A 12478-nucleotide genomic window follows, 5' to 3' on the forward strand; every position below is an offset into this window, starting at 1 on the left:
GTCTCTGTACCGTATCTGTCCGTGTGTTGCCGAACCTGCTTGTCTGACTCTTCTGCCCTCACCAGGGAGCTTAGTCCTGGTGAGGACTCTCAGTTTAGTAATCACTTGCTCCTCAGGTTGAGAGCTGCAGTACAGTCTTAATCACCTGCTCCTCAGGTTGATAGCTGCAGTACAGTCTTAATCACCTGCTCCTCAGGTTGATAGCTGCAGTACAGTCTTAATCACCTGCTCCCAAGGTGACTAGCTAATGCAGCACTGTCAGGATTCCCTGCTCCTCAGGGAATCACCTGCTGCAGTACAGTCTGAATCACTCGCTCCTCGAGTGATCACTCTACATTGTCTCACTGTGCATCACCCGCTCCTCGGGTGAAACTATCACTATTGCTCTGTGTCTCCAGCCTGCTGGAGTACTAATTACTGTGTTCCTCAGAGATACCCCCTTCTACCAGCTCCTCTGGGATAGTGGGTATCTTCATTAAAAATTACTGTTGCACCGAAACACTATCTTACACCTGTGTGTCCTGAGTCCTGCTATACTTGTATTATTGGTGATTCTGCAGATCACCACATAATCAGGTATAACATCTGTATTATTGGTGATACTGCAGATCACCACATAATCAGGTATAACATCTGTATTTTTGGTGATACTGCAGATCACCAATAATCAGAAAATCTGTTCTTGCTGACACTAATCTTTACAGTGAAAAGGTATTATCAAAATTATTTTGATGATTTTTTTGCTTTCTGGTGGCTTAAAAATCATTTTATTGACAAGATGTGTAAATATCACCTAGGAGAAAACTTAGGAGAAAAAGTGAATTGCATATGGGCCTAGGTGTGGAGGACTGGTGTGAGAATGGAGCCCAGGTTAGTCAATAGTAAAATATTAGTAACATAACTTACCACCCAGCGCCCGATCCATATAATGGGGCCACTCCACGTGAGGCCAAAGCCTTCCTGGGTAACTCCTGTCAGCCACCATTCCAGCGTAGGTTCCTCTATACCTGTTTGATTCATGCCAGTAGATTCTGGCCATGAGTATGAGCGTACCAACGCCTTCCAAACTATGCATGCACATGCCCAGTAGAATGAAGAAGTCATGCATGGAGAGGAAGAAAAAGAAGAAGGACCCTACACTGGGATGGTGGGTTCTACAAGGTTTCAAGAAACCTCTAGGCCATCCACAGGCTTCCAACTACTGAGGTAAGTATCTAACTTACTTTAGGTGTACTTTGAAGTGGTTAAAAAAACTCAGCATTTCTTCTTTGCTCTAAAAGATTATTTACAGCATAAAATCTACTACCAGAACAGCATTCAAACAGTTAAACACCGCTCTTTATTTTTCAATGGGAAACTTGCTGCCACATCCAAAGAGGTGATAAGTTACAACATTATCGTTTGTTTGCATTCCTTTGTATCAACTCTTCCTGCTGTAGAAGCAGAGAGCTGAGAAGTGATCACTAGATAGATTGCAATATATAAATACAGCAGCTATGCAATAAAATGCAATGGCAGCTTTCAGAGCAGATACACTGTACTTTGGGAACTTGTGTAATTTGTAAACAGACAATATTACTTGTGCACAAAAGCAAATATGGTAACTGTATGGGTAATAAAAAGTAGGAAAACACATTTTTATTGAATGTTATGTCAGAGTTTTATCCCACTTTAATTTATAGGAGTGCTATTAGAAATCATATTGTAAAATGTGTGCTTCTAACTGTTCCAACATATTAAAAAATGCCATCAAGCTTAGTTTACCTATTTCTTTTCCAAAATCCATGAAGACAAAATGAGAAATTCCCATGGCATGGAAGTGAGGTTTGATGTAGGATTTTACATTGAGATTCAAGACAAATGCTAAATTCTGCTAACTCTATTAACCTTTAACAGCTGCTGAGCCAGAAATCCATCAGAAAGGATGCATCAATTTTCTGCCCCTTGCTTTTCTATAGCTTAATCTCCACCGATGACGTGTGTCTGTTCCATACAGCAGAGCGTATGTACTGTGGCTGCACATATATTACAAGTTCACTGCCTCACTGAAAAGTGACAAGACTAAACTTACACAATTTATGCTTTCAAGCTCTGCACGTCATACTTCAATTTAGCTGTCAGGGGTTTTCCTGAACTGTAATTGAAGTTTTCTGACAAATTGCAGCTGTCATAATAAGGGAGAAACTTTGTTTCAACAAAATAAAAGGAGTCGTTTCGGCGCTGGCAGTGAGTATGTGAGTCTAGTGCTGTCGCTTTGGTAACAGGCATTTGTGAGATGTGTACAGTATATATGATGATGTATGCACATAGGCATTCATCAGATTAAACTTATTATTTCATCACTACTATACTGTATTTAGAGACAAAATAAGATGTGGTGGCTGAGAGGTCCTCTAAATAGAAAAATGGCAGCATCAGTTTTTCAATACAGTGTAGTGGAACTCTGCGGGAAAAGAGGTATGCTGTGAACAGTAGTGCACCAGATTTCAGCTACACTGTAGCCCAACTCAAGGGCAAAATAGCATCGAGTAGTTAGTGTTAGGTATAGATAAGGGAGGGTTATTGTTAGGCACCAATGGGGGAGGGTTCTTGTTAGGCACCAATAGGGATGGGTTCTTGTTAGGCACCAATAGGGGAGGGTTCTTGTTAGGCACCAATAGGGGAGGGTTCTTGTTAGGCACCAATAGGAGTGGGTTCTTGTTAGGCACCAATAGGGGAGGGTTCTTGTTAGCCACCAATAGGGGAGGGTTCTTGTTAGGCACCAATAGGGGTGGGTTCTTGTTAGGCACCAATAGGGGTGGGTTCTTGTTAGACACCAATAGGGGAGGGTTCTTGTTAGGCACCAATAGGGGAGGGTTCTTGTTAGGCATCGATGGGGAGGGATAAGGGGGGGGGGGGCTTGTGTGAGAAGTTACAGAGGGGCATAGTAGTATATCTAGAAAATTACTGATATTCTACTATAGCTGATAGTACAATATTGTATAGGTAAAAATGACCGATGTTCTACTATAGTGCATAATAGAATATCAGTAAGTTTACGAATATTCTAATTTACCGCACTTTTGCATATATTTTTTCCTTGCATTTTTTTTGCATAGGTGCAGCATGGTCTGCATGGAGATTCTGTTATCCCTATGCTTGTGTGGTTTTCCAGAAGTGCAAGTCCAACATAAAATTACCATTAAGTAGGCATTCACATTATGCACATTGCAGTGCATTATAAGTTATAACTGCAGGTTATAACTGCACAGCAATGCACTGCAGTGACCCCACAATGGGCCTCTTCAGATCATTGCATTGGATCTGTCCATTGTAGTAATGTGAGATGAGCTGCGTGCTACTGAACAGAGCACACGTTACATCTGCATTAAGATGACTGCTGATTCTGCTGATGACATTGGATAGGTCGGAGGCACTACTGTACAAAGAGGCGAAGACAAGGAGACTCTTTACAACATTGAAACCCATTTTGGTTAAATTAAAGTGACACTAAAGCAGAAAAAAAACTTACGATATAGTGAATTGTATGTGTAGTACGGATAGTTAAAAGAACATTAGTAGCAAAGAAAAAATGTCATATTTTTAATTTCAGTTATTTAGATTTTTTTTTTATAACATTGCATCATTCTCTTCTCTAATATTTGCAGTTTACAAACTATGCTCTGCAATTTAAACTATGAAACAGAGCAGAGCCAATGACCCTTTGAACTTACCCGCAGTAAAATTTTATCTGAGGTTGTCTTTCATTGTTTCTTTGAAGTGCTTTAGAAAATAACATTGCTCTATGACTAAATTAGTCGGAGAGCTCAGAGAAGCTCTGTGGCATAGATAACAAGTGACGTTTTAAACTCTTCCTATACTGGAAACAATATGAGACTCATATCTTTGCTACTAATGTTCTATTTCTTAGCTGTACTACACATACAATTCATTATATCATTAGTTTATTTTCACTTCAGATTCCCTTTAAATATTAATGGCTGACCTGAAAGGATGGTGAAGTCTAGGATTATTAAGAAAGCAAGGACTGGTATAGCAACAAGTAGAGAACAACAGGGAATGGGAGGGAAAATGTTTTCTGTAGCAAGGAATTTGCTGTTCATATACATGAGCTAGGTCAACAACCTCATTGACATATCATCTTTGCAAAGTATTGTTACAAAAAAAAAATGTTAAAAATAAAATGTTTTGAAAAAAAAAAAAAAAAGACTGTCGATGAGGTACTGTAAGTTTTAATGCGCACGTTGCCGCGAGATGACAGTTCTGAAATCTTTTGTGATCGTTGCACATACTCATTTCACCTTTGCTCCTATGTTTTCTCCTAGGTGATACCTTATCAATAAAATGCCTTTTATGCCTGAGACACTGCAGAGTGCTTTTTGATCCGTCAGCGCTGCTTTTGCATTTAAAAAAAAAACTATCCTATTAAAAATTTACAGTAAAAATTATGGAAAAATCACCACGTTTGCGATTTTTTAAACATTGTGACAATCTTGTGATTTTACAGCAGTTTTCACGCAAGTCAATGGAAACTACCTTTCCCTGCCTCTCCATGCGCAGGGGCGTTGCTAGGATCCTAAGAGATCCGGGACACTTTTGGGTGTTGCCATGCACCAGATGTGGGTGTGGTCATCGGTGGGGCCACATTTACATGAACTTAACAGCGGTCTTAGTAGGCCTGCCCAGCAAAATGTTGGATGAAGCTCCCGCTCCATTAATACAGGAAAAATAAAAAGCAGCATATCACATACAGTAAATAGGCAGTGTCACTTAAACATATGGGACATGCTGGGTGGTGCCATGCTGGGCGCTGTGGTACCTCTGTGAGGCATGCTGGGTGTTGTGGTGACATGTAAATGTAACTGTCGGATCTATGTTGGGGTGCCCATACACGGAACAATAAAAAACGTTCCAATTTTCCTTACAAAAGGTGAAAAGAATCTTTTTTTTTCGATCAACAAAAATTAATGATTATCCCATTTTTTTCAATAAAAATCAGATCGTTGTCCGATGTTGGAAAAATCTTTATATTCGATCTAACGGAATAATTGAACTAAATTATCTAATTGAAAAAAAGGAAAAAAATTGTACCATGTATGGGCACCATTGGTCTAATATGGAATTGGTGCGTGTGTACAAGTTGTTTGAAAGGCTTATACTTGCTTTGAATGTGTAGTCCGTCAGTCCTCTTGCGCGCGCAGTATGTTAATTGAGTTGGTTGTTTAGCCGTCTAGGCGTGTGTACATACAGGTCATATGGTTCATGCATGTTGTTCGTGCATGTTGGACTTGTGTACAAGCCTTTACAGGAGAGCAGTTGCTCAGAGCAACCGATCAGAACCCTTTACCTGGACATCTGCACCACTGCTGCATCGGCTCTAATCCAGTCATCCTTGCAGTGGTTTTAAAAAAGAATTTCTGCATTACAGTCTGCTGTGTAAAATGTTGATACAGTACTATACAAATATATATACAATGTGTATATATACAATATAAACTGTATATACAGTGCTACCCATAATTATTCATACCCCTGGACAATTTTGACTTAAAGAGGAACTGTCGAGAAAATCTTAAAATTTATAACACACAAATAAGAATTACATTTCTCCCAGAGTAAAATTAGACATAAATTACTTTTCTCCTATGTTGCTATCACTTACAGTAGGTAGTAGAAATCTGACATTACCGACAGATTTTGGACTAGCCCATTTGCTCATAGGGGGGTTTTCAGGGTTTGCTTTATTTTTAAAAGCACTTGGTGAATGGTAGTTGCCCCATCCAACTGCCAAAATAGTGTGCAGCGAGCAGGGAGGCCGGCCAGCATATTTGTATTAATAATTTTCAGAGAATGTATTTATAAAGAATAAAAACCATGCTGAGAATCCCCCATGAAGAGATGGACTAGCCCCAAACCTATCAGTAATGTCAGATTTCTATTGCCTACTGTAAGTGACAGCAACATAGGAGAAAAGTAATTTATGGCTCATTTTACTCTGTAAGAAATGTACTTGTTATTTGTAAGTGTTTTAAATTTTAAGATTTTTGTGACAGTTACTTTTACTCAACCAGCAAGTAATTTTTGACGGGAAATGACATGGGTCTCTCCCAACAGATAATAAAATGATGTACAAGAGGCATTATTGTGGAAAAAAAAACATTTCTAATCTTATATTTACATTTGAGCAAAAAGTGTCCTGTCCAAAATTATTCATACCCTTCTCAATAATCAATAGAAAAGCCTTTCTTGGCTATTACAGCAATCAAATGATTCCTATAATTGCAGACCAGCTTTTTCCATGTCTCCACAGGTATTTTTGCTCATTAATCTTTAGCTATGATCTCCAAATCTTTCAGGTTGGAGGGTCTTCTTGCCATCACCCTGATCTTTAGCTCCCTCCACAAATTCTCAATTGGATTCAAGTCAGGACTCTGGCTGGGCCACTTCAAAACATTAATGTTGTTGTCTGCTAACCATTTCTCCAAACACTCTTGCTGTGTTTTTGGGGTCATTGTCATGCTGAAATTTCCAATGGTGCCCAAGGCCAAGTTTCTCTGCAGACTGCTTGATGTTGTCGTTGAGAATCCTCGTGTATTGATCTTTTTTCATGGTGCTGTTTACTGTGATTAGGTTTCTTGGTCCATTGGCTGAAAAACACCCCCAAAGCATTAGGTTCCCAGCACCATGTTTGACGGTGGGGATGGTGTTCTTTGGGTTGAAGGCTTCTCCTTTTTTACTCCAAATGAAGAAAACATCATTATGACCAAACAATTAAATTTTTGTTCCATCTGATCATAACACAGGAGACCAGAAGTCTTATTCTTTGTCCTGATGAACATTTGCAATGGCCAATTGTGCTTTTGTGGAGAAGTGGCATCCTCCTTGGTCTGCATCCATGGAGCCCAGCAGAGTGCAGTGTCCGTTGGATTGTCTGCCTTGAGAAATTAGTTCAAAAGGGTATTGTGCATGGGCATACCATAGGATCAAAAAAGGTCGGGTGCTTGGTATTATGGCATAGGCTTTGCCAATACAGCTTCAAAAAAATGTCAAGTATACCAGCACACCGCACATCGCTCTTTTATTGAGCCATTATATCCACAGAGAAACCTACAATTGTTTCGGGGGCCTCGCAGGGTCCCCCTTCATCAAGGCGTGTGGTTACAATGAACCCTAGTATCCAATCCTTATATACAACAATAATCCTCCAACAACCTATCTCTGTGGATATAATGGCTCAATAAAAGAGCGCTTTTTCTTCATGAAACACGGTGTGCTGGTATACTTGACATGCCTTGAGACATTGCCACCAGCAGAGCCCAGATTCACCAGGATGGCCTTGGTGGTGATCCTTGGATTCTTTTTCACCTCTCTCTTTATTCTCCTGGCCAGCACAGGTGTCACTTTTTTGCTTCCGATCACGTCCTCTGAGATTTTCCACAGTACAGAACATCTTGCTTGTATTTTTTAATAACACTTTGCACTGTAGCCACTGGAACTTGAAAACAATTAGAAATCGCTTTGTAACCCTTTCCAGACTTGTGAGCAGCCACAACGCGCAACCACAGGCCCTCACTGAGCTCCTTTGTCTTAGCCATGACTGTCCACAAACCAATTGCAGAGTGCTGCTGTTTTTCACCTGTTGAGTTGATTAAAACAGCTGTTCCCAAATGCCAATTAATCAGGGTAATTAGGATGCTTTAGAACAGCTTGGACTATTTGAAATGGTATAGAACTTTGGATTTTCCCACAGACTGTGACAGTTTGTGAAGGGTATGAATAATTTTTTTTCCACAATAATGCCTCTTGTACATCGTCTTATTATCTTTTGGGAGACACCCATGTCATTTCCCGTCAAAAAATTACTTGCTGGCTGAACAAATAGTCAATTTCCTTAAAGAAAACCTGTAAATTTAAGAACCTCCCTTGGGGGGTACTCACCTTGGGTGGGGGAAGCCTCTGGATCCTATTGAGGCTTCCGTCCACTTCGGTCCCACGGCGGCAGCGGAAAAGCTCCGGGAACGGCGGGGATGTAAATATTTACCTCCCCGGCCCCAGCGCAGGCGCAGTATCGGCTCTCCGCCTCAAAGATAGGCGGAATAGCCGATCGCTGTCAGCCCGCTCTACTGTGTAGGCGCAAGTCTCCTGCGCCTGCACAGTAGAGCGGACCAGACGGAGATCGGCTATTTTCACCTATCTCCGTGCAAAGAGCTGCAACAGCACCCCGCCAGGGAAGGTAAATAAATCAGCGTTTATCAGCGCTTGTTAGGCTTGTCGAGGGAGGATTCCGGGACACTCTGGGGGAGCCAGCACTGGACTGCCTGCACACAGAGTGCTGGAGCTAATAAGGAGAGGATAAGCTTGATAAAGGTCTGAGGACCGAAACAGCGAGGCTGTCGCTGAATAGGATGACTGTCATGCTGCTGTTTTAATCAATAAAGAGCTATATCTACTGATGGTGCTGACTTGATTGGAAAGGAAGTCTAATAAGGAGAGGAGACATTCAGCAGGTGTGAGGACCTTTAGTCCACAGGCAGTGGATGGAACAGACGATCGCCTCTCAGAGGTGTCCCAGCAGCTCTCCTTTAGAAGAATGGTGTCATACTCACTGTCCTGGCGACCTCCGGTCCCGTGGGCGTGTCTTTGAGTGCGCGCGCGGGCACGCTGGGCTTTATTACTGCTCCTGGTCATTAGGCCCGTACGGCATTATGCGGTACGCGCATGCGCATTAAAGGTTGCGCACATGCGCGGGAATGGTCGCACGCACATACGGTACACTCAACGCGCAGGTGCATGCCTTATTGATGGCGCCCAGCACTGTATTGAAACAGCTCTGCCCTGAACTGCAGTTCTGTTAGTTCTTACAGCTTGCACTTCACTAAATTATTCCAGCAACTATTCCTGCTATCGACTTCTGGCTTGTGACCCCTACCATTCCTGATTGCTGCCCGCCCTGACCTTGGCTTATTCACCGTTATGTCTGTCTGCCGCCTGCCCTGACCTTCAGCTTGTCTTCTGACCTTCCTGCCGTTCCGCCTGCCCTGATCTCTGGCTCCGTCCACGACTTTGACTTCTTCTGTGTTCCTGGCTCTCTACATCGCTGCATTTTCTGTTCTCCTTGGTTACCGGTGGAGAAAACCCAGAGGTCGTGACCTGGTGGCCACAGGCAGCAAAGTAGTCTCCTGCCCACTAGGGGTAGGGGCCCATCATCCCTTGCTGGGTGCGCTGGTGAAGGCCCAGTGGTTCACTTATACTCCACGCCTTGGGCAAGCCAACGCCTACCACCTGTAACTGAGTCAACAGGATCCTGTCCGTGCAAAGCTAACAGATGGATTGGTGGTGAATCGGTGAAAACACCAGCAATGCAAACCTGTAAATAATGTACGGGTTAAATATTTATTTGTATAACGCCACAAAAATGTTGACATTGTATAAATCAATATAGCAATAGTGTTTTAGATGAGATCTTTCGTAGTTACTGTATACACGTAGCAATAATATGAAGCACAGTGCAGTATTTGATGGGATGAGAATCTTTATTTCCTAGGAGGAAATAAAACATTCATGCAAGCTCTGAAATATACTTAATGGCTTTGACATGTAATTACACTGTGTGAACTGGGTTCCTACATTCTCCTGAAGATTGCATGAGCAGAGCTTTGCAAAATAAACAGCATCTTTTCATAGCAGGATACGACTCATTCATGTAATAAAGCAGCCTGGAAAAAGGGATTTTGACATACTTCATTCCAAAAGTAAAATATCTGTAATCTTTACCAATATTTTACTATGACTTAATCCTACTCTCACACAAAACCCTCCCTATACCGATACCTAACCCTAAGACCACCCTCTACTGATGCCTAGCCCCAAGACCTTCGTCTACCGATGCCTAACCCTAAGTCCTCCCTCTACCGATGTCTAACCCTAAGACCTCCCTCTACCGATGCCTAACCCTAAGACCTCCCTCTACCGATGCCTAACCCTAAGACCTCCCTCTACCAATGCCTAACCCTTACACTCAATCTACCTATGCCTAACCCTTAAACCTTCCTCTACCAATACCTTACACTTAACCCTCCCTCTACCCGTGCCTAACCCTTACACTCAATCTACCTATGCCTAACCCTTAAACCTTCCTCTACCAATACCTTACACTTAACCCTCCCTCTACCTGTGCCTAACCCTTAAACTTCCCACTACCGAAACCTTACCCTTGACCCTTCTTCTACCTATGCCTAACCCTCAAAACTCCCCAGGTTATGCTTGATTATTTAATGCACAATTTGCATAGCTGGAAGTCTCAGCACCCGCAATTTTGTCGGGCACCTCAATGCTCCCAAATTTCAATTCATTGTTGCAAATCAAACGTATATTATAGGCGCTCCTGCACCCATTTTTATGGCTTCAGGATACAATATGCAATTTTTTTTTAATGATCCTTTTAAATAGTTTTAGAGATCTGAACCCAAAATGAAACTGGATCAATTTGTACACAGCTGAGTTTGGCCTGTTTTACGGTTGTTATTATATTCCATATATAAGTTGAGTAATGTAAGACTGATTCAAAGTATAAAAGTGTGGGGATCACCTTGTACTCAAGTCATTTAACTTAAAGTCGTAATGGGGATGGGGGGGGGGGGGTGCCGTCCTCTCTTCCCCTCCCCACAGTGCTGATTGGGCAGTGTTCTTTGCCCACCTGCCACCACCATCCATCCAAAATCCGCCTCTCTATCATCTCCCCCTGTGTGTACTCATATGCAGAGTGCTGCCCGCAGTGAAAGCCATCACTCACTGATCAAGTGCCGTGTGCAGTGTCCTTTCAGCTCCTTCATCCATGCTGGTCTACGTGTGTTAGCGTAGCTCCCGCTCCCAAAGTCTATTTTATAAAGAGGGTTTTGTTGCATCTGCTTTGTTCCACTTTTTAAAATGTTTCTTCTTCCCTCGCAAGCAGGTGTTGCACTTTGCAAGGTGGGCAGGGCCTGTGCTTCCAAAGAGGCAAAGGGGGCTATTGCCCCAGGGGCCTAAAGCCTGTGTAGCCTTCCAAGATGTCCCTCCATCCCAACTTAACTTTGCTCCCTTGCCTTGCCAGAGTAGCGTCTCACCTGTCCCAGCGGGTGCACTCTTCTGTCAGTCAGTGGCTCCTTGCACTCTTGTCTTCAATCACTGTGGTCTGCATCTTCTCTGTGACCAACAGCATGTTATTACGTGATAACTTGTGCCAGGTACTGGAGAAGAGGCACCCCCGGGAGGATGAAGTCAGGGAGTACATGGGGCCACGGACCGACAGAGTGCCACTTTTGGGAGAGGGTGTGAGGGGGGGGTCTTTTAGAGGTGCACTGTGTTAATTTTTCCCAGGAGCCCCTTTTTTGCATAGAACCAGCCCTGATTAGGGAAAGTAGTTTTCTTTAGTAGATGTTATGAATTCAGCTGCACAAAAGAGTTAAGAAACCAGTTCACCTCCTCTTCTTGGTCACACTATACATGTAGCCACCAATGAGATCTTAAGGATTTGAGTGGAGACTGGAGAGTATTCTAGATGTCTAGGTTATTTCTTTATACTTTGGGTGAAGATTTCTTGGCATAGTTTTATGAGGAAGGTATACAGTATATTCACTTTAGCTTTTATTACTATAAAAAGAATTTCATATGTAGATCAAACAATTTCTCGTCATAATAATGATGTTTTTTCTCTTTCCGTCTCAGGGCCTTTTGTTTGTAAGATGGTCCCTTTTATACAAACCACAGCGGTTGTGGCCAGCACATTAACAATGACCTGCATTGCAGTGGAAAGATACCAAGGAATAGTCCATCCGCTGAAAATGAAGAGACAGTACACCAACAGGAGGGCCTACAAGATGCTTGGTAAGAGTACATCCTAGTAATAACATGGAGCTTACTAGGCAGCTAAAATGGCACATAGTTTATGTCACAGGAGCCCTAGTGGCTGACCGCACTTAGCCTTCTAAACGGTGCCAGCGCACAGATCGTGCGAACTCTGGTCGCAGTCAATGCGCAGGAACCGTTAAGAATTAGCCACAGACAACTCAGAAGGGAGCCTGTGAGACACGGGTGATTACAACTTCACCCACTGGTTCAGAGTAAACTGCCACCATCGCGGTTATCATGGGACCGTGGAGCCCACTAACTGACTGACTAGTCCTGCGAATAAAACGGTTAAACACACGGTATTCTGTCTAGCCAACAACAAACAAACAGTAGCGTATCTTCAGAGACCCGGGATCAGTTCTGTGTGTGCTGTTAAGCAGGGTAGCGGACAGTGAATGACTTGGAGAAAGTCGTTTATTCACGCAATATAAATAATTAATATATACAGACAATTATTAAAATCAACAATTATTAAAACAGTAAAAGCCAGTATAAAAAATAAAAGAAGGGAGAAAAATACTTAGTTCCTGGAAAGATGTCCTTTTTGTGGGAAAAACAGAGTTCTGGGTTTCAATCAAAGTTCAGAGTTCAG

The 12478-nt window shown here is 42.4% G+C and overlaps 1 protein-coding gene across 1 annotated transcript in view; it reads left to right on the plus strand.

Moving 5' to 3' along the window:
* LOC137561145 (pyroglutamylated RF-amide peptide receptor-like) overlaps positions 1 to 12478 on the plus strand; it is a 257791-nt gene that overhangs the window by 210701 nt on the left and 34612 nt on the right. Inside the window, exon 2 of the mRNA XM_068272405.1 lies at positions 11704 to 11862. Coding sequence (XP_068128506.1) covers positions 11704 to 11862 — 159 coding nt within the window. The remainder of the gene's footprint in view (positions 1 to 11703; positions 11863 to 12478) is intronic.

Source organism: Hyperolius riggenbachi, chromosome 3 (assembly GCF_040937935.1).
Source record: "Hyperolius riggenbachi isolate aHypRig1 chromosome 3, aHypRig1.pri, whole genome shotgun sequence".
NCBI lineage: Eukaryota > Metazoa > Chordata > Amphibia > Anura > Hyperoliidae > Hyperolius > Hyperolius riggenbachi.